General features: G+C 41.0%; 2 protein-coding genes across 7 annotated transcripts in view; both read right to left on the bottom strand.

The window, feature by feature from the left end:
• Positions 1-5,442: 5,442 nt before the first annotated feature.
• Positions 5,443-13,771, bottom strand: apool (apolipoprotein O-like). Of its 2 annotated transcripts, none has more exons than XM_033633924.2 (11): positions 13,667-13,771; positions 12,591-12,689; positions 12,368-12,493; positions 11,810-11,864; positions 10,770-10,868; positions 9,557-9,648; positions 9,338-9,454; positions 8,518-8,722; positions 7,799-8,404; positions 7,003-7,143; positions 5,443-6,122 (listed from the first exon to the last, which is right to left on the bottom strand). In XM_033633924.2, the coding sequence occupies exons 1-11, from the start codon at positions 13,676-13,678 to the stop codon at positions 6,004-6,006; spliced, it is 1,671 nt and encodes a 556-aa protein (XP_033489815.1). In that variant the 5' UTR covers positions 13,679-13,771; the 3' UTR covers positions 5,443-6,003. The 2 variants fall into 2 exon arrangements, with proteins under 2 accessions (XP_033489815.1, XP_033489817.1); XM_033633926.2 differs by having other exon boundaries at positions 5,443-6,092; positions 13,667-13,770.
• A 2,004-nt stretch (positions 13,772-15,775) lies between these two features.
• LOC117261121 (connector enhancer of kinase suppressor of ras 2) overlaps positions 15,776-22,457 on the bottom strand; it is an 80,948-nt gene continuing 74,266 nt past the window's right edge. For 3 of the 5 annotated variants that reach the window (XM_078169219.1, XM_078169216.1, XM_078169218.1), the window contains 3 exons: positions 21,535-22,132; positions 19,005-19,267; positions 15,776-18,906 (listed from right to left, as the gene is read on the bottom strand). In XM_078169219.1, coding sequence (XP_078025345.1) covers positions 18,697-18,906; positions 19,005-19,267; positions 21,535-22,132 — 1,071 coding nt within the window. In that variant the 3' untranslated portion in view covers positions 15,776-18,696. Of the gene's footprint in view, positions 18,907-19,004; positions 19,268-21,534; positions 22,289-22,457 lie in introns of all 5 variants that reach the window. The other 2 variants (XM_033633363.2, XM_078169217.1) reach the window with 2 other exon arrangements.

Raw genomic sequence — 22,457 nt, 5'->3', positions numbered from 1 at the left:
TAGTTGTGCTAGCAGCACGAGACTGTTCATTACTTATGAGTGGGTGGTGCATAAAGGGGGAGGCATGCCAAATAATTTTTTAAGCACTGGGGAGGAACTTTTTTTTAATTTGGCTTAAGAGAGGAGCATACAAAATGAAATGGGTGTGTTTTGTATATATCTAACCAGCCATTGGCATGTTTTCTTTAAAAAACTACCAAATTCTCACCATTCATAATAGCCAGTGCCAGCCTGTGGTATAGGCAGTATTGGCGGATGCTAAGGGCACCATCATCCATGGGGGGCACCACAAATGGGGGAAGAAAAAAATCAAAATGTTTATCTCATACTGTTTTTTACTAGTACTATTACCACTATTATTTTATGACATAAGACCACAACAATATAACTAGCAAAGTCTCCTAAATAATAGAGAGGCCTTTTTTCTGGGTTCATGCCTCACCACGCCTCCTCAGCTTGCCTCGGACACCAAATGTGCCAGGGCCACCACTGATAATAGCCAGAAACTATAAAAACAAAATTTATTGATGGATTTTTCAATTTCTGATGGTTCTTTCGACACATCTTGCACATCACATCACAAATGCCTTTGTCAGACTAGATCTGAGCTAAAAAAGCGATAGGTCTGTTTAATCAGAATCACTTTATTCTACATCTCATTTAAAACTTGGCCCAAAATAAAGTTTGCATGTGCACAACAGGAGTGAAAAAACAAGATTTCTTTTTTCAATACCATGATTTTTGCCTTCAGCTTTTAACTTTTAACTTTCACACATCAAAGCGTACGTTTTAAAAATCTAATTATGGTGGAGGAAGGATCATGGGTGTTTCACCAGTCACTCAGGGAGGCTCAACGAAAAATATCTGTAGTTTGGGAAGGGTAAAAAAATAAAAACAATAAAATAAAGAACAAAGTCACACCCTAGCCACCCCCTCCTCTGATAAGTAAAGAACAGTCCCTATTGATACATTTAGTTTATGACCAAAAATCTGGAAAACTAAGGAAACTTCCAACCAAAGCTGCACTTAGGATTGAGCAACTGTTAGCATGCTAATACATTAAGCTAACGTTAGTGGATGTTGTATTCAGCCTCACCATGTTACCATTGTCTCTGTTAGCATGCTAATACATTGAGCTAACGTTAGTGAATATTGTGCTCAGCCTCACCATGTTACCCTTGTCTCTGTTAGCATGCTAATACATTGAACTAACGTTAGTGGATATTGTGCTCAGCCTCACCATGTTACCATTGTCTCTGTTAGCATGCTAAAACATTGAGCTAACGTTAGTGGATATTGTTCTCAGCCTCACCATATTAGCATTGTCCCCGTTAGCATGCTAATACATTTTTTTGTAAACATAATTTTATTGATTTTCTGGCTGAAACAAAATATTCACAAAATTCACAGTCTTATCAATAATATACAGAGAGAAAGAGAAACAAGAAAAATTAACCGCATGCTAATACATTAAGCTAACATTAATGGGCACTGTACCCAGCATCACAATGTTAGCATTGTCTCCATTAGCATGTTAGCAAGCTGGTGTTAGCATGAGGAACAGCCTCACAGAGCTGCTAGCATGGCTGTAGACACAGCTAACATGCATATTTTACATGTGTATTATTCTATATTATTAGTATTTTTACAGTCTACGGTATTATTACTAACATTATTTAATTACTAATATATTACTTACATAAGGAGTTGACGTCTTCCTGCACTGCTAACATTACAGTTAGCCTGTGAGTTAACACTCACTGAAACAGTGAAAAGATCACAGATGTATTGCTCTGTCTGCTACATAATGTTACACTTTAAGTCGACCTTGCTTTCACTTGGTTTTATCTCTGAGCAGCTCCCGTTTGACATTCTTGACCTTTATCAACAATTGGAGGGACAGTTTGACTTTATCCTATCTCCAGACAATCAATTCAGTCAGCTTGTAACAGTTAGTTCATATGTTGATAAATGTTTCACTTTCTGTGGCATTCATGACATGTATAAATATGTCAGACTTGGTGCTACCAAAATCAAAACCTCCTCTCTCTGGGAGTTTCAGGCAGGAATTGAGAGTCTGGGTGATTAACAGTTTGAGCATGTGTGGGAGTGTGTGTGTCTGTGGGTTTTTGTCTGATGAACCAGAAGGCACTGTCCGTACAGGCAGTAGATAAGGAGAGCAATGGAGCAGAGAGCATCAAACCTCAGCTTACATCACAGCCCTTACTGGACATCAATCTCACAGCCAATTATTTTCTTTACAGTTATTTATTTATTTATTTGTTGTTTTTTTCTGTCTGGATTAAAAGCATGACATTTTTGCTACAGAAGTTTCTTTTTCTTTCTTCTACTGCTCTCATTAACAAGATCTATACAGCCTAATTTTTATACAGTATATCTATGAATGCTGCAACACGACCTCGTACAGCCAAGATATCAGTAGTCAAAATAACAAATGGAAAACTGATGCACACATACTGTTTCCGCTGAGCAGAATGAACAGCAAATATCTGATTTTATCAACATGCATGAGAAAACGAAACAGCACGTGCTCATGCACCCGTACTTTTTACGCACACACACGCTGACCTATTCAAATAAAGGAGAGGAGAACATAAACACATACTGTATTCACAAACACCCTTCAGTTGCTTACATAATTGTTATGTTTATGTTTTTTGCTGATAAATGTGCTATGTGTTTATTTGACGGCGGGGGTCTCCCTCGTTGGCCGGATCCTGGGAAGATAACCACAGCAAACCATAACCATCCATGAAGTTCTGCGTGGAAAATCGGGCTCATGGGGGTGAAAGGTGAGAGGTCAGGGCTGGGAGCCCTGCTTCCTCTCTGCTGGTCAAGACAAATTTGAGAGAGCTCTGGACTACATGACGTAGTCCAACCTAACATTTGTTCTCAGAGCATAATCAAAGCTGCTGCTTGTGTGGGATGCTGTATGAACAGTGGGGCCCCCGTATGTAGGGGCCCTTGAGAGAGGTGAGATGAGGCTATATTTAGGGTCACATCTTGTCTCTAACACTGGCCCCCGTGCTTACAGCAACAAGATGTCCATGAGAGAAGACAGGATTGCGCAGATTTCCAGCATTCCCACTCTCTCTGCTCTCCTTTCTATTTTAATCCCAGTCAACATGTTCCATGTGGTTTTGTCCATGGTGTTGGTGCATAATGAATCCAGGACACAGAGTGGTTCCTGGAGGATTTTTTCATCAGAACATTTGGCAGTGCTTGTCTAAAAAAAAAACTGCACAGTCACACCAGCCCACAAGTCCCGTAACCCCTACACACGAAGCAGCAGCACACACTGTAGCTCCGATGCCACAGGAAGTCTGGTTCCCATATGTGTTTTTTCCATGAACAACAGGAAGAGGGATGAGAAAGTATTGATGTCAAATTGATCTGACATCTCCCTTTTTTTTAGTATTTTCTAATACACACATGTGAGCATGCATTGCACACACCCACACACAGAGTCCCAAGGGGCATGACTCTGGTCAACCTCATGCAGAGTTTATGAGGTCCAGGCAGCTCCGATTCCTCCAAGGGGCAGTCAAGAAGCTATAAAGATGTTAACCGATAGCCTGGACCCTCGGTACGGACTGTGTACTCACACAAATAAGCAAAAACATGTGGCACCAAAAATGCTTTAAAGTATGGATGACATTCCCGCTGTCAATACATGTTTGTTGTGCAAACCTTCCAAATTCCTCAACATAATCACTTCCACGATTAACATTTGTCCATTTGTACAGTTCGGATTAATGAATTCAATTTCCCAGCTTTTATTTTAGGAAATAATGACCGCATCACTTAGAATCAGATTTACTAGCAGTGATACAGTCTGTACTTTTCTGACCAAGGAAGCAGATCTCATTTAAATTTTTAAAGTATGACTCAAACTCCAACTCGGCTCAACTAAGTGAATAATTTGTTGACATGACATGTAACATGTCTGAGAGTCCACAGCTACGTTCTGCGAGGCTGTGTGAAGGCACGGTGGTGCTTTGGGCTAAACGCAGCAAACAAGCCCACAATGCTGTCATGCTTTTGTTTAGCAATGTTTACCATCTCAGTTAAGTGTGTTAACATTTGTTAATTAGCCCTAAACACAAAGTGCAGCTGATGTTGGTGGGAAATTGTTTTGCAAGTATTTTGATATAATACAAAATATTGAAACAAAATTGAACTAAATGTGTCTAATAAAAACCTAAGTTATTTCACTTCCTTTTAAATGTCTGGACCTATTTCTTTTCCAGAACTATTCACTCCAAACCACATGCCAAGCTCATGGTGGCGCTAGAGGAAAGTCAGGGGAGCATCAGCATCTGTAGGATTCATCCTCTGGGAACCCTGGATGTCTGTACAAAATTTTGTGCCAATCAACCTTGTTAATGTTGAGATATTTCACATAATGTGTGTCAGGGTCACAACAGGAAATATCAGGAGATCACCAGAGTCAGTAGGATTCATCCTCTGGGGACCATGAATGTCAGTACTAGACTGACCAATAGACACTGCGTCTATAAATGCTGCTGGCATGGCTTTAACAATTAATATAATTAATTATATATATAAAATATTATTTTTTCTTGTTTTACACACTTAAAAAAACTGGGTTTATGGAAACATCCACTAATAAAGTCTAAGATACAATCACACAGTACAACACAGCACTGTATGTTGTTCCACAGCTCATTACAGAGCTACTCTATCATGTCTGGGAGTTTGAGTTTTGGCCGTCAGTGGTAATATGAGATAGGGACCTCTGAATGTGAGCCATACATATGAGATGTTTTGAAAAGACTTATGAATATGCCTTAGCAGCAGCTCACTGGAGAGATCTTTAACTGGGACATTCTGAAGGACGTATATTAGTGAGGGGAAATCTCTACTTTTACACTCATTTTCAAATGAGGTTACAGTGTTATATTCATGGTGCTAATTGTTCCTATGTATAAGGAAAGAACCTCAGAAACCTGAATTACAAACATAATATCTCATAAAATATAATACAGTGAAAAGCAAAAGTCAAATTTCACCTAAACTTAAATGTCTGTGTGAGCACAGTTGAGGTTGGGTCACCACGAGCTACAATACCAAGCGGGTTTCCCTGAAGAGAAAAGGCTTTGTTTATGTGATTTAGGTGTGATAGAAGATTAGGACAATCTCCTCGTTGAGCTGCCAAATGTGTGATGACTTTTTTTATTTTGGCTGCTTGTAAAAAACTCAAGTTGTTTTAGAAAGAAGCCTTTACATGTCAGATTTTTCCGCAGAGCCTTGTGACTGAATGACGTTATTTGTTTGCAATGCTGTGCTGTATGTGAGAAGTTATGTGCTTATCTGACAAATGTTTCACCCCTGAAAGTGTATCTTTCCTGTAACTAAAACTAACAAGTATTTAGTGGTTGGCAAAAGAAAAACATAAAACCATGAAAAATATAGATTTATTTTTGGTTCTAAATAACTGAGGACAATTTGCGATGTGATCAAATGGAGCAGCACTGGTCCATCTTGTAACCATCACCAGCACATGTGCAGTCTTTTCAGCATACCAACACAGTGGGCTAAATTACAATAAATAAAAGCACCATGCACTCATGACTGTGAAAGCTGTCGCCCAAAAAGCCAATAATTGTTAAATGACACATACAGAGAGAAAATTTTCACAATCTGTGAATTAAAAGACTTGTAAACAGTTGTGGGTGTTATTTTTTTTTCGCATTTCTCTCCTTCTACGCAAGCCGACTCAGCTCTGTGTACAGGAATTTGCTGCTCTGCTGCTACAAAGCAAATGCACCTGGACCTTTTGTGTGGAAATATAAATGACGTGGGCCAAAGAAACGCGAATGGAAATATTGATGAAAGACTCTGCTTGCTTGCAAAATGGCCTATTTACACTGTGTAATGATACAAAGTGTTGGTGTATCTGACTGAGATACGAGATGGCAGTGTGGGAATAAGGTTTCTCCCACGGATGGCTGTGGCGTCTCAGCTGCGTGTGCTGTACAGGTCTTCATCCTCAGGGCTGGACTGACCAAAGTCCATGAGAGAAGGGTCTGGCTTGAAACCGGAGCCCCCTGGAGGACAAGAGGAGAAATGCACCATATCTAAGCCAAAAGCACAGAAATATTACACGTTACACAAAATGATTAAACAGGTCCAGACTGACAATAAATGCATCAGTAACATAAAATAAAACCACTAGATGACCCTAATTAGAACCAACAAAAGGTAAAAGAAAAACAGGGTTAAAGCCACAGCATCCTGTCAATCTTTCTGTGATCATACAAAACCAGTGAACTTGTGTTCAGTACGTTGGGCATTAAAATCAGAGAGACATCTCTCTTCCTAGAATAACTTGAATTCACCGTGATCTTTATGTGCTGGGTTTTGTGCAGGTGTTTTCCCTGGAGGCCGATGTTATTTGGCACAAACAGACTGGTTCTGTTATCATTTTTCAAATGTAGAATAAATTGTGATGCAATACAGGATTGTTGCATCGTAAAAATGTCTTTCTGGTCAGGTTAAAGCCAGACCGTCCAGTCATACAATGGACGAGGATAGTTTTCACCCAGCATGAACCCAAATGTTGACTCTGTAGCACTGCATCAGAACCCCTCAAATGGTTTTATTTGGTGGATATCATTCTTTGCTATCGAACAGAAGAATCCCACAGGTTATGGTTCAGTAGCTTGCAGAGCTCATTCACTCCTCAATCTGTCAAACATGATTGGGTTTTTCTGAGCTGGCTTCTGACGCAAATCAAAGTTCAGTGGAAAGTGACAAAAGTATGATCAAAACTTTGCTTATCTCAAGTCTGGAAAATGAGCACCACACACGCTAACAAGCACAAGACATTTATATGCCGTGTAGGTAATTTTCAGAAGAGAAGTAGTGTTTGTATATGTGAGTTTGTGTGCTTGAGTTAGCTGATGCCCAACTCTCAAACTGGCACAGTGGTGTAAGTGCAGCAGGTGTTTACAGTACCTTTGTTGTTTTCTGCTGCAGGCTGTTGAGGAGGTGATGGTGTGAGTGTCGGGGTTGGTGTCGCCTCAGCAGCAGCTTGTAGTGGGTCAGTTAACTCAGGTTGAGCAGCAGGTTCGGGCTCAGCTGATTCAACAACTGGCTCTGTGGAGAAATCAAAACACGACCCGGTCAGCAGCAGGAACATGAACTGGTATGTTTCCACCTTTATCAAAGCTGCTGTGACTTCATAGTAATATTAGTAATACTCATAACATTTGGAAAGTTCTCATTTGGCAGTTTACAACAAATCTGTTCTGGTCAGTCCTGATAAGAAGTATCTCAAGAGATGCATAAACAGCTTTCACAAACTTGTATGGAATCATTTTTACTGAGGAGCTTTCAACAGGAGCATTGTCCATTATTCACAAATAACTTTTTTGTCATATTTGCTGGAACTGTCACTATATTCTGAAAGTAGTACACAGGACAGATAATGTGAGAAAATAATCACATTCCCCTGCCGCCATGGATTCTCGCAAATGCCATGAGAAGCACTTAGAGGAGGATGAGGAGGAGCATGATATATCTGTCTTATGTAATACTGTCTGGACATAGTGACAGCAAATATGACAAAAAGTTATTTTTATGAAAGTTACCAACTGTAGCTTCTACTGTACCTCCTTCATTTCCAATTAATCTGCCTTTGTGCCAACAGTAAGTTTCCAAGGAAAGTAGATTGATAATGGCATCATTTTAATCTTACACTACTAGTGCACTTTCTGGTCTTTGGTTTTGTCAGGCATAATATTTCTGGTACCTGCTGGCTCGTCTGACGCGTTTGGAGCAAGTGGGGCTTCAGAGGAAGGAACGGACTCCACTTCCGGAGCCTCAGCTGGAGCAGTCTCAACTGCTGCAGCCTCTACTGGTGCAGCCTCTGCTGGTGCAGCCTCTGCTGGTGCAGCCTCTACTGGGGCAGCCTCAACTAGAGTGGCCTCCACTTGAACTGCCTCCACTGGAGCAGCCTCCTCTGGAGCAGCCTCAACTAGAGCTGTCTCCACTGGAGCAGACTCAACTGGTGCAACCTCCACTGGAGCAGCCTCCACTGGAGCAGCCTCCACTGGGGCAACCTCAACTGGAGCAGACTCAACTGGTGCAACCTCAACTGGAGCAGCCTCCACTGGAGCAGCCTCCACTGGAGCAGACTCAACTGGTGCAACCTCCACTGGAGCAGCCTCCACTGGAGCAGCCTCCACTGGGGCAACCTCAACTGGAGCAGACTCTACTGTGTCTGGTTCTAAGCTTGGCGTGGACTCAACCGGTGCTTGTTTGGTGTCTGAGGGCTCCTTACTTTCAACGGGTGCAGATATTTCCTCAGAGGTTGTTGTGACCTCTGTCTCTGCCGGCACTGAATGTGACACTAGATCTGTACAGGAGAGGAAATACAGCAAACCAACAGCAGAAACATTTGTGTGTTTGTGCGTGAAACAAAAGAGATGTAGACAGATACAAGCAAACAGAGATCAATATCTATGAAACCTGTGTTGGTGTCTGTGGGGGTCTGGTCGGGGGATGTCTCTGTAAGTGTTACTGATGACACCTCCTCTGTTCTGACAGCGACAGCAGGCTCATCAGAGAGAGGCACAGACTCTGCTGATTCCACCTCTGTCTCTGGGATTGAACTGTCTCTGGTGGAGCTGGGTTCCTCAGCTACTGCAGACTCTGGATTTGGCACTGGAGCTGTCTAACAACATGTGGATAAAGAATAAAGGTTTAAAAGTGTTTAACCAAGACTTGCATTTATTATTCTATATCAAATTATAATGAATTTCACCATTTGATTAATCACAGTATAGCTGCACTTAATCTATAAACAGAAAAAAGTGCAACAGATTTCTTGAACATTTCAGTTCTAATACGTTAGATTTATTACACTGACTAGAGGAAAAAAATAATCGCTTACATTAACATTTTAAATTTTAGGCATTTAGCTAACGATATGGAGTGACCATGGAGTTTAACAGCAGTATAAGTTTTCATTTCTAGGTAACAAAACTCTCCAAACCACTACGTATGACGCACAAAGAGCAAAGCACCAGCAACAATACAAGCATCATGAAAGGGCAAAGTGCTGGGAAAGGAAATGGAATACAACCTATTAAGAGGCAGGAGGGATTTTTTTTGAGAAAGTAAAAAGTGTAGAGCGGAAATGGTTCAGTGGAAAGGGAGTTGCCATTCTATGGCTTGAACTGCTGTCTTGGTTTTAGTCACACACACAGTAAAATGGGCTTACAGTACTTTCTCTTGAGAAGTCGGTTACATTTGAATATAACAGTCATAACAAATCTGCTCTGTTCACCTCTGGATGTGAAGCAGGAACTTCTTTGGCGACAGGCTCCTGAGGTTTGGGGGTGAGGAGGGAAGACACTGCAGCGCTGCTCCACTGCCCCACAGCATACACCTTCTTACCTGTCACCTTGGGAGCACAAAAGACAATAAAAGTGTAAATAAACTCTGAAAATAAAAAGGCTTGTTGCTGGCGTAAACAAGAGATCACGATTTGAAGAAGTAGTGTTACCTTAAACACAGCCACTGTTTGAGCTGGGTAACACACAGACGCTCCTGCACTCATCAGGCCCAGCGGAACAGCTAACCTCTTGAATTGAGAGCCTGAAATAAAGTTCACAATGAAAAATGTGGATCAGTCTAACTTGGCACAAATGAAATCCTGGAGCCAAACTTGATCTGGGCCTGCTGCAGTGAGAAATGTCATTGAGCTGACTCCCCACAGAGGCAGAGAGAGGGAGAGGAGGAAAAGGACTGCTGATAAAACTGAAACAGAAACTTATTTTCACTTGTTTCTTACATGCTGTAGCTACTTCTTTGTACCACTGTGGTTAAGCAGTGAGGTTTGGGGGACTTGAGAGGCAAACTGTGGTCTGCCAATGCTGATAATCTGTGACAGCTGTCTCTTATGACTGAGTCAAACTCAGGTTAAATGTGCTTCAAGTAAAACTGTATCATACATGCACCTGCTGTATGAAAAGAGTGTTGTGTTTTACCAAGTGACTGAGTTAAAGTGCAAAGGTGTATGCTAAATAAACAAGGTGTGTAAGTAGATTTACACATTTTACAGTCTCACAGTCACATTCAGGGTAACATGAGAGTTGATAAATACAAAATATGAGAACGATTTAAGTATAAACACAACTATGGACAGATTTAGTATGTATAGCTGTTACATTACCACACAACTGTTGGCAAAGGTTATTCTAGGCTATAGGACCACTGGGCGAGCTTCCAGGCAGTGATATTGCAAGCGGCTTATAGCAGATCATTTTTTACTGATCCAAAATAGCCTGTTTCAAAAACTACATTGATACATCTAAATACCATGTGATAGTATTTCTATAGCTCCTACATGAACCTGCTCGCAACAAGGTCTGTGGATTATCTTGAGTATCCAGGTCATGATTTCTGGAAAGAGACATTGCTGTTGAGTTTTTCAAATGAATTTTTTGGCACTTTGAGCCCCACAAGCATATACAGAGCGCCTTGGCCAGTCTGGGTCTGACTGAGTGTATAGATGCAGGGGTAACTCAACTCCCAATTTGCATTATCTGGGTGTGTTAGTCCAACTCTGAGAAATTCGATTTAGTACAATTTCAGTCAAACTAACATGTTTACATATATTTTAAAAGTCCAGCTTTAGTTGGACTAACACAATTAATCGATTTTCTCTAATGTTATGTAATCATACCGTGTAATTTAGTAACTGGGTATCAGCTTACCTTTCCGTGTCAAGAACATGCCAAGCAGGCCAGCCATGGTGATGGTGCCAAATCTGGGTAGGAAACCCGGTGGAGGATCTTTCAAGTAATAGTACACATCTGGGAAACACAGGAAGATAGTAAACATGATGACAAACATTCCTCCAGTTTTCTCAAGTCTGAATCCAACTCTGAGCCTCTGCTCATGTTGTCATAATACACTACACAAGCAGTAGTAATGATGAGAGTGGTAACGTAACTAGTAATAATAATGATAACTAATACCATGTGCAGCTTTTCTTACATATTTTCTGAGTTTGGGGACATAACATGCACACAGATACAAAGATGCCGCAGAAAAACATTCACAATCACAGTATGTTAAATTATGTGTGATTTTATGATGTAACCTAACATACTGATACTCATATACTGGTGTTTGAGGAGGTTGTGAATAGTGTAGTGCTTGTATGACAAGTCATAGTGATTTGGTAGTCATGCTTCTGCTCCTCAGAGTGATCTCATCTAATTAGTGGCACCAGCTGATTTATTTATTACACCTGGTAGGAATCCGTTTGTGTCTGTATCTGTTCTGTGAAGCATTCGTGTCAGTAGCACTGATGATAGTCGAGGATTGAAACATCTGCTGCTGTTTTTACTCACTCTTTATATATATATATATATTTTGCACTCTGAGCACCTGTTTGTGCACAGATGTCTTAAATAAATAGGCCATTTTTGAATTGATCTCAGCCTGTTGACCTTTCTGTGGCTTTCAAACCCAGTTACATTGGTGTGTGGGTACCTCCTCTGCTGCCCTTACTTATGTCATTTGTACCGACGCACCCATAACAAGACTTTTTTGTTACCCCAAGTACCCTGAGACCTAACATACTTATTAAATCATTTAATAAAGCCATTAATAGATGACTAAGATGCACTATGTGAGATTTGTTTTTGGGGTGTCAGCACAAACACCAAGAGTTACACTTTGAGTTTCATGGAGGAAGAATATTACTTATATACAGACTGACACCTTCAGGTACCTACTGGTGACTCACCCTCTCCTGCATGATATAGATTAACACTTGTTGTCTTCACAGAGACACAGGCACCCTGCAGGAAACAGAGGACAAATGAACCACTTCAACAGGCCATCAAGAACACAACTACATCTGAGTCAGTGTGAAGTGTGTTTTTTTCCCCATCTCCCGCACTATCAAACTGCCAAATCTCCTCGCAGCAAACCTTGCAGCTGCTGAGTTAACTGCACAAACACTATTTCCTGTCTGACTCCTGAACTTTTGCTGTTTGCAGAATCGTACCTGCACAGAGCACTCGCAGCACGTGGGATTGTGCTCTGTAACCGCAAACAAGGGGAACAAAAATCAGGGTTGGAAAACTAACACTGCAGGTGCAAGATAAGACCTCTTCGACGTGTCTTAGCTGTTGTTCCACTCACATCACACTTATTTACATCTGTCAAAGGGCTGTACTTTTTGGGTTTAAAGTGTCAGACAGGATGTGAAAGTATGAGTTAATTCTGCAGCAGATGGTGTCTTTGAACTGTAACATGTTCTCATGTACCGCTGTAGATCCACACTGTAAAATACAAATACCTTAATAGCCAGGACAAATGGCAGTATGCCCTCTCTCGCTGTCGTTAACCCACTCTGAATAACACCGGGACTCTCTGGCACAAACTGGGCCTGAGCAGACTGTGGCAGCGGGGTGTAGATGTTCAGCTAGGGACAGAGGCAAAGTCAGCATGTTCTGTAATTGTGGCATTCAACACTTAAGTTATCTCACATCAGATGTGCTGACATGTGGGGGCAAACATACCTTTTCTCGAGTAACCAGTCCATCAGCTGGGACTTCACTTACTCTATACACCCGGATGGAGGCTATGCCGATCACCGTCGGGACGGCCACCATCACCACCTAGAACACAATAACAGTACATAAACTTAAGTGTATGTCAGCTCGTGGCAACAACACAGACAGCAGACAGGAACCACTTACTGAAACACGGATGACTCATGCGGTCCAATGGTGGAAATACAGACATTAAACATATTTACATATTTAAAAATAGCACCTAAAGTGTAAAAACACTCCATTAAAAGAAAAAGTCCCACAGTCACAATTTAACTTACACAAAAGTGTATAAGCATGACAATTATAGATTATCAAAGCATTTAAAATAATCATTATGTAGCACTGAAGCTTTCCCAGTTTTTATAGACTATTATTATTGAAGCATTAACACCTAACCTGCATTTTACAGTTGTACTGTGCTCAGTTGGAGCTCGTTTAAAAGACTGTGGCTAATTTTAACTACAATACGTATCATATTTCTGAATAGTACTCAAATGCGGCGCTTAAATTAATATATTTAACTACTTTTTACCACTGACGCAGACATGTTTTGCAGTAGTGGCCACTGTAACCCGAACAACAGCCACTAATATGTATATGTGAGTTTACAATACATGTGAATTAGTTTAAAGTTACACCCAGGCTCATATAGCTATTGTGGATCCAACTAAGCTAACTAATGCTATCTGTTTACTGTGTTAAAATGGTCTAACGTCATATTGGCAAACGCAGCCAGGATTGACAATTATCAGCGGTTACACATGTTTCCGGAGGTCATTAATTGTGCGATTAAGTTACCACTCAAACTGCTGTCAGCTAATGTAGTTAGACGCTGTGTAGTTAGCATCGACTCATTCAGCGAGGCTAGTACAGCACACAGAGTTAGCAAAGCTTTGTTCATGCAGCGTAGCGTTAAATGACTGTAAAGTGACAGTCGGTTCAAGTTTACATTAACGACTCAGGGGCAGTTTTGTGTTAACACGACCCTCGCTCATTCATTAAAAATATACTTTGACGAAGAGGAAATGTCAAGCATTCACCTTGGCCGCCATGACAGCGGTCCTCCTTCTTCTACAGGCTCTGAGGCGCCGCTCTGAGACACGGTCACCTACTGCCACCTAATGGACTGCAGAGGCAACTGCAAAAGCCCGGCGCCAGGCCAGGGTGATCTCATCCAGAGTGGGGACAGTGTGTCCACACAGTGTTCTCAAGCTCCCAGGACTGGTTATGAATGTTAGCTTGTAAATTTGCATGCATGAAATCAAAATGATAAAATAAATGAATAAAAACAAATAAACATAAAATTAAAAAAAAATCGTTTTTTGGTCAATGATATGGTGCTATATTTTGTGTCCATGTGGTTTAGTTCAATATAAAATGTTCAAAAGTTGACAATAAACTTACAGATTACAAGCATGTATTCTTATTTTGAGGATGTCTGGTTTTAATCAGTTATGTGAGAATACCAGGGGGATGATGGTAAAAATGTCAATGTGGTTAAATCGTAAAAAGGTTGTACCAGTTAATTCAACTTGGAATTTCTCAATAAAACACTAAATTAACTTGTTTAACATAATCTCTCCCAAGAATCATTTACTCGTGAATTAACGTAATGGAACAGCATTGTTCTAAATATTTTCATTAATGAAGTGTCAAGGTGATGTAACTACTATTCCAGGAGCCTTTTTGTTACTCATGTGCAGGAGGACTACGTGCCAAGGAAACCATAAAAGGTATATTTTACTAGATATATAGTGAAGTACTTTACTTTTATAGCTTCCTTGCAATGTGATAGGAAATTATACCACAGAGAAGGACTTAGAGTTAGAGGCTCCCTTTGTAAACATTTTTAAAGAAATGTAACGTTATTAATCTGTCACTGTGGCTCCATGTGTAAAGAAATTGTGCATGATATGCAGTGGTTTATTAGTAGCAAGGAAAGGCAGGTAACTGTCCAGGTGCCCCAGACCTCAGGGGGCTCCAAAATCTCCTAATTCAAGTCTGAATTTTTTCTTTGTTTGTTTTTTTAATCACTAGCTAATTTGGGGGGGGTTTAGCACAACTTAGGTGAATTATTAACAAGGTAAATCTGGCATTATCACTAAATTTTATGGCAATGTCTTGTAAAGGGACTCTGTGCCAAAATCTCCCTTTAAGAGCTTTATTTTATAATATTTCACTTCATGTTGTGTTCACATGTTGTATGCTCCTAAATGAAGTTTATTTAAAATCACCACAAACTAACACACATTAATTATTGTCCCAGCATAGTGGAGTTCACTGGTTGTGTTGGGAACTTTGGGGTGATAGGGTTCACACACAGCAGCACACAGGGGGCAAATAAAGTAGGGCCCAACAGTTAAGTTTTGCCCTGTGGACCCCGAACAGGTCTAGAATAAGATGGATGTCATGGGTGGATACATGGTAGTTACAAAATACTAAAACTAGGTGTAAAACATTTTAGGTAACTGAAATAGAAAAAAATAAATAAACTAGACTTCAGAAAAAAAACTGAAAAGATGTTGTGTTCTTATAAAACTATCTAAAATAAAATAAAAATATACAGGGAATGTCTTTAGTTTTTGTCAATTTGTCAACACAACAAGCTTGAGGAGCCACTGGTGTATATGTTTATTGAGACTATAGGATATCTACATCACTGTAGTCAAGTGCTTTGACAAAGTGTGTGTTTGTATTATAATACCTATTCTGAAATTCTTAAATCTTGCCCCTAACAAATACTTAAAATGGAAACTAATAAAAACTAAACTAAAACTAAATATTCTCTAATTAATAAAAGCTAAACTGAAAGGAGCAAACCCACTCTGGAAACTAACTGAAACTAAACTGAATTGAAAACTAATTTTCAAAATAACAATGAAAACTAATGAAAAATAAAAAAAACTGTAATAACTGTGGGTAGTTAGTTACTTTCAGGTAGATTATGTGGAGGTTCACTTTGCTAAAAGGCATTTTAGATCTACACTTTAACTGTTGCAGGAATCAGACACATCATGTGGCCTCCTGGTTTACTGGATAACGTCAGCCCTTAATTTGAAATCTGCTCATGTTCCTCCTGGTAACATAAAAAAACACACTTTAATGCTGTTTCAATAAATCTAAGAAATGGTACACATGAACAGATCATAGCTCATAGTGCAGAGGATTCAGTTTATTGAAGTCAAAGTTTAACAACTTAAGTTTACAATCTGTATTTTTTGTAATATATATTCATATATATGAAACCAAAAAAGGCTACTTTAGGAAGAATAAATGTCATTTTCTTTCTTTTTTAATATCATCTTTAGTCAGTTTAATGTACAGAATAACAGTAAGCTAATATTATCCTTGAAAAAGAGCAATATGTTCCTTTTTTAATGTCGCAGTGCAACTTACATCTTACACACCTGTGCAATGTACCATGAGGTGTACACCCCTGAAAGAACACACAGTGGAATCTCCCTTTTCGGCCTGTTTCTGCAGGTCTACACACACAAAGTTCTGGGAGGGATAAACACAGTCTGTGCCTACAAATCAAAACTCGCACCTCGTAATCTACAGTTTGTCACCTGCTCAGCGGAGCAGGGGTTGGAAAAAAAAGGACCACTACAGATGAGAAACGGAGAGAGATCTGCAGACTAAAACTGTCCTGTAACTCATCTACAGCTGTGTGTGTGTGTAGGATCGCCAGTATAGTCAGTCCATCGTTGCCAAAGAGAGGGTTGGGAGGCACAGGGAAAGTGCTTGCATCATTTAGTTTCTTTGTGGTACTCTCAAATTAACCATTCAAAAAACATGAGCTATATCTCTGGGGTGTGTTTGATATTTCACAACAGTGTGACATGATGAGAAACCTGAACCTACACTCAAAGAACTACAGTAAAATATGAAGGATAAGTACAGATAGTGCTGGATGCAGCGCGTGCTACGCATGTCTCTCAGAGTCTTAGACACTGGGGGGCACCGTTGAGTCCTTGGCCTGATATTGCAGATGAAATGATTCATCCGGGTTTCACAGACATTACAGACCATTTAAAGTAGAGGTCTTTGACCGCCCAGTATCAACCATATGCTTAGAGGGAATGTCAAAATAGCTTTTAGAAGTAACCATACTGTAATCTCTCTCAGGTAAGATTCCTGAAGCCTTTGGACATGTGTCAGTCTCTCTATGTAAACCAAAACATCAAATTGAAACCTCCTTATAGGATGCTAACGGAGGATCTGCATTAGATTAAGTAACTGAGCAGCAGAAATGCCTTCCTCAGTCATTGTACAGTGTGTGTCTTTAAACACTATCTAATGAAAAACAAAATCTATGAGCATACAAATAAAAGGTCATTCTTCAACAGTACTTTTGCATGTAACATGCGCTACAAGTCTAATTATCTTGCAATCATGAGAGGAAGAATAAATTAAAAAAAAACAGAAAGAAAGAGAACACAAATGATCCACAATATTTTACCCTGTCCAATCAAATCAGTCCCAGGACTTTTCTCATGCAACACATCACCAGGAGAAGGGTCAGCCGTGATGTAAACCAGTAAATCAACTGTTGGTGATGGTGGTTGTTGTTGTCGTTGTTGTTGTCTGCCTCCTAGTTGTTCAACTGCTAAACACCCTGCATCTACAGAGTGAAGAGGGGGACACTGCAAAACCTTGGCATAGAATACATCATACTTTACATTATATCTATGACACAAAACGTAAATAGATTTATATATTCTTCTATGTTTAAATATATTTGTAGACTGTACACAAATCTTTAGAAAATGAGACGGCAAATGCTTTTTACCTGATATTTTGAACAGCAATGGTAAAGAGGCCGATGAGACATAGACCCTGTGATGCAGCCAATGAGATATAGAGATATAGAAAGTGCATTCTTTGTAGTGAGTGACTCCTTTGAAAAGAACTCTCTAGCTCTTGCATTCGCTGTTTAAAAAAGAAAAAAAGAAGAAGAAGAAAAGAAAAATTGTTTTGCACCCACGCAAATACATACTCTCTGTCTTCCCTCCGCTACCTCTAGAAGCATATCACAGTGGTAGTGGAACGCAAACATTTACATCAGTATACACAGCAGTATACACATATACACAAGTCTTTGACGACTAGAGAGAGAGAGGAAACAAAAAAAAAAATAAGAGAAGGAGGAGATGGACAGAAACACAGAGAGAGAGGAAAAGAAAGAGAGGGAGAGAGAATGCAAACTGAACTGTAGGACTGCACTCAATCAGAGGAGCCTCCTTCTGCAGATAAAAGTGTGTGTGTTTTTTTTAACAGTTCACAGTTTGAAATAGTGTGCAACTAGCCCGCACGATGGTCCCTCAATGCTCGTGACGCTTGTGTTCACCGCATCCCAGAGGGAACTGGATAAACAGATAAACCAGCAGCGATGGCTACCTTTCACAGTCTTGTACTAAAAAGTCACTACTGTCCCCCCACACTGTCCCGTCAGATCAGCCTGGAATAACAAGTGAGGTCCCTGTAAATCAACGAGATATGCAGTGAGAGAACAAAAGAGAGAGAGAGAAAGGGGGAGAACTGGTGGCTCTGGGTGCAAAGTTCATCAGTACAAAAGTACAGTGCTGTGGTGAAAAGGATTCTCCTCTGTATTGCTGCTACATAGCTCCCCCTGCCCCCTGAAATCAAGAGGAAGAAAATAACAAAAACCAAGAGAATACAAAGGAACCAATGTGTTTAAAAAGTCTCCTTTTTTTCCCATTTTGCTTGACAAGCGTGTGGAGTTTATGCTGAGTTCCATAGACAAAGGAAGATTAATGCTTTCTGTTCAGGCATGCAATAGGCACCCTGTGGGGTCCTCAGGATTATCAAAAGTTCATACACGCAGGTCTCAGACTGTTCCCTCTATGATATTTACACATCTTACAATGTGTGTTCCTGTGTGTGTGTGTGTGTGTGTGTGTGTTTGTGTGTATGTGTGTGTGAGTGCGTGCTCAGAGTTGTGATCAGGAGAGAGGATTCGGCTAAAGCTCTGTGTGTTTGTGTGTGTGAGTGAGAGTGTGTGTGTGTGTGTGTGTGTCAGTTCAGTCTTCGCTCCCCTTTCTCTTTCTCACACATGTGTCTCGATGAAGGAGTGTGTGTGGGTCATGAGAGGTGCGGCCAGCGGGGAGAGGTCGTCCTGGCCGTTGGTGCCGGGACTGAGCTGGCAGATGTCTGAGTAGAGCTCGCTGTGCCACTGCTTCCACTCTCTGAAGGTCTGGGAGCACAGGCCAGGGTCCTCCAGGAGGGCACAGATTACCGCCAGCTCGGACTCTTTGGCCTGAGGGGGGAGAAGGAAAGAGACACCAGGGAGTTACCACATTGAATCCTCAAACATCTAATTCTTCTTTAAATCCCCAAATCCTCTGTCTGTGTTACCTTCAAGGTGCTGCGGAGGGCTCGGACCCGGTGCAGCCGGTCATTGAGCAGAGGGTCCCTGGCTCTCTGTGTGAAACAACGTCGGAACTCCTGCCTGCTGCAGGGTCTCGGGTCCCCCAGAGCTGTCACGTTGGCTTGCTCCAGGGCCCGGTACAGCTGCTCTAGCCCGTCCAACTGCTCCGGCTCACGTCCCTCTGACACCCGCCGCTCTCTTCCCTCTGACACCCTCCTCTCTCTGCTCTCAACTCTCAACTCCCGCAGGTCTGAGACACCCAGGAGAGTGAGAGTCAGATTCACTGCTAGAATTACACACTGAGCCCCATGTGGATATACAGAGGTGTGTTTAATATAGAGCGGAAACAATTAGTTGAATAATCAATGAGCTGACTGACAGAAAAAGAATCAACAACCATCTTGATAATTATTGTTTTTTTTTTCACCAAAATGGGCAAAAATCCACAACTTAGAGCCCCAAATATGTGAATACTTGCTGAGTTACATATGATGGTTATCTGACCGTTTTGCTATTTTGGACAGTTAGTAGACAAAACAAACAATATGAAATTGTCAGTGTGAACTTTTGGGCTCACTATTTTCTCACGTTTAATGTTCTTGCATGAGGCCCAAACTTTTTGGTTTGTGCACCCGTAAAATAAATACTTCTGTAACAGGGGTTAATGCAGATTTACCATTTTCAATAATTTTTGAAGGCAAAACTACAAGTTTCCTTTGTCCACAAGAAAAAAGCAAACATTACTTTAAAAAGTTCAAAAATATAACTGTATGCAACAGAATTAAATCTTTTTTAAAAATCTTTTTATCATCTCGTGTGCTCCAGGTTGAAAACCACTGCTCTAAATGCAGTAGTGACATATAATCAAGCACATGCTGTACTTAAATACAATTTTGAGGTACTTGTACTTTACCTATATATTCCATTGTATGCGACTGTGTGATTGCACTCCACTGCAACTCCTGACTCCACTATTTTTATTTCACAGCTATAGTTATGTTACAGATTAAACCTTGTATGTATAATAATTGCTTAATTAAGGTTGTTATTTCCTTTACATGCTTTTTAACTTGTTCTCTGACTTTATTAAAACCCACTATGTAGAGAAAAAGTGAGCCTTCACTCTCCAAACTGGGGTTGGACGTTTGATGGTTGCAGGTTTCAGAATACAGATATGAGTCTGTACGGTATCAGTATATTATTGTTCAAAAAGCAAAGCACATTCCATTTTCTGTTTATGTTTATGATCTATTTTTTGCCACTGTATCTGTGTATATTTGATAGGATTATATACATATATATTTTTTGTACTATACTATATATCTTTCTTCTCTTGTAAGGAGCACCTGTAATGTCAACAATTTCCACCGGGGATCAATTAATTATCTCTGATTCTGATTCTGATTAAGCTGCATTATTTTATCAAATAAGGAAAAGTATTTTTTTTTATGTTCTTTACTGTGTCTGAACAACAGACAAAAGACTCCCTGTTAGAGTTCTCATGAAGAAACTATTATAAAACTCCAACAACAGAAATTCTTAAAGACTTATTTTAGAGGGGTAGAGCTACATAAAAAACAATCACAGAGCAGCAGATAGAGAGCTTATGAGCACCCATCGTATTTAACCCTGATTTACAGGTGGGTTCTCTGAGACCCAAAACTTCTGAAACATATCCTCTATTCAAAATCATGTTTATAAGCAGCTTTCCTAAAAACAGTGTTCAGTGTGTTTTATGAGCTGTTCAAGAGTCACATTTCACTGCAAAATGAAATGCTTACATATCTTACATATCACTGCATCAGTGGTAGTAATCCAATAATATTATGTTTCATAATATATTACTGACAGGGACCTATGTTCTTTTTTTAAAGATTATTTTTTGGCATTTTTGCCTTTATTAGGTAGGAAAGTCTAGGGCGAAATGGGGACAGAGAGGGATGACATGCAGCAGGGCCAGAGTTGGAATCAACCTCCTGGCTGCTGCGGTTAGGACATAGCCTTTGTACGTGTAATAACTGCTTTTACTTTTGATATTTTCTTATTAATGATACTTAGGTACTTTTACTTTAGTAACATTTTCAATGCAGGACTTTTACTTGTAATGGAGTTATTCTACAATGTGGTATTATTACTTTTATTTAAGTAAAAGATCAGAATACTTCCTCCACCACTGCCTAAATTACACCGTTTTAGCCATAATATATTTATGATAAATGTGCACTGTCTGTCATTTGGCCCCTATATCCTGTGTAACATGACCTGCCCAGGTCCGCTTTCATCTGTACTTTGTTTACACATGCCTTTTTTAATATTACAACAAAGTTAATATACAGTACTGTAAGTTCTGACACACTATAGTCTTTAATTAAGGAAATCATCATGTGTTGCACAATATTTTTGACCCATTAGCCACTTAAGTCTACTCTTCTGAGGACGTCTTCCTGTGTTTTTAAGTGTTTGTGCATACTGCTGCCTCTGTCCTTGTACAAAACAAACTGTGTGTCATTGCCTTACCCTCCTCACCCTCGAGCATATCTGCAGCCTGCCCCTCTGCCTCCTCGTCCTCGCTCCTCTCCTCCATATGAGCTGAGGTGTGCAACAGCTTTCCTGGCATGGGGTCCCTGTTCCTAGGCAGACTCTGGCTGCGCTGCTTGTGAGAGCGTCGGTGTGTGTGGCTGTGTGTGTGAGGACCTCGCTCCAGAGGAAAGGGCCCGTCCCGCTCCCTGTCTCTCTCTGCGGCGTGATGTCTCCGTACGGGTAGTGTGGCTTGCCTGCGTCTCTCCGGGGACATGCCCTGTCTGCCCAGCCCGCCGTACAGCCCCATCTCTCCAGCCATGCTCCCCATTAGGCCCCCATAATCACTCTCCCCCGGCGCTGTCTGGAGGAAGTGCAGCCCTGCACTGGTCAGAGGGGTCTCAATGAGGTCCTGCCAGGAGCGGCGCTCACGATGGGAGGAGCGGCAGCCGGATGAGTGGGTACTGGTGCTGCCTGTGCCCGTGCCCATGCCCATGCCATCTCCACGCTGGTCCTCGGCTGAGGAGTGGGAGTGCGTGGACTCGCTGGAGAAGTGTCGGCCGTGCTTGGGCTCCGGGAACGGGCTAGAGGAATTGACCTGGAGAGGGAGAGGGGAGGTGGAAGAGACCATCTGTGGAGGGATGGGGGATGTGGAGGCACTCATTGATGGAGGGAGTGGAGACGGAGTGGAGCGCATAAGGCTCATGGAGCTGACAGAGCGGGGCAACTGGTCATAACTGTGGAGGAAGTTAGCCTGAAGGGCCAAGGGTTTGTAAGACGGACAGGTTGGTCGGTATGCAGAGGAGTGAAGAGGGATGGACGGACGTTGACAGAAAGGTGACAGGTGAGCACAGATACAAGGAAAATGTGACCCGCAAAACAAGGACAGGGAGGAAGTGTGCAAGGAAGGAGAGAAGAAAGAA

Source organism: Epinephelus lanceolatus, chromosome 7, assembly GCF_041903045.1.
Source record: "Epinephelus lanceolatus isolate andai-2023 chromosome 7, ASM4190304v1, whole genome shotgun sequence".
NCBI classification, from domain to species: Eukaryota; Metazoa; Chordata; class Actinopteri; order Perciformes; family Serranidae; genus Epinephelus; species Epinephelus lanceolatus.
The sequence above is the reverse complement of the archived record's forward strand: the minus strand, read 5'-3'. Positions and strand labels throughout refer to the sequence as shown.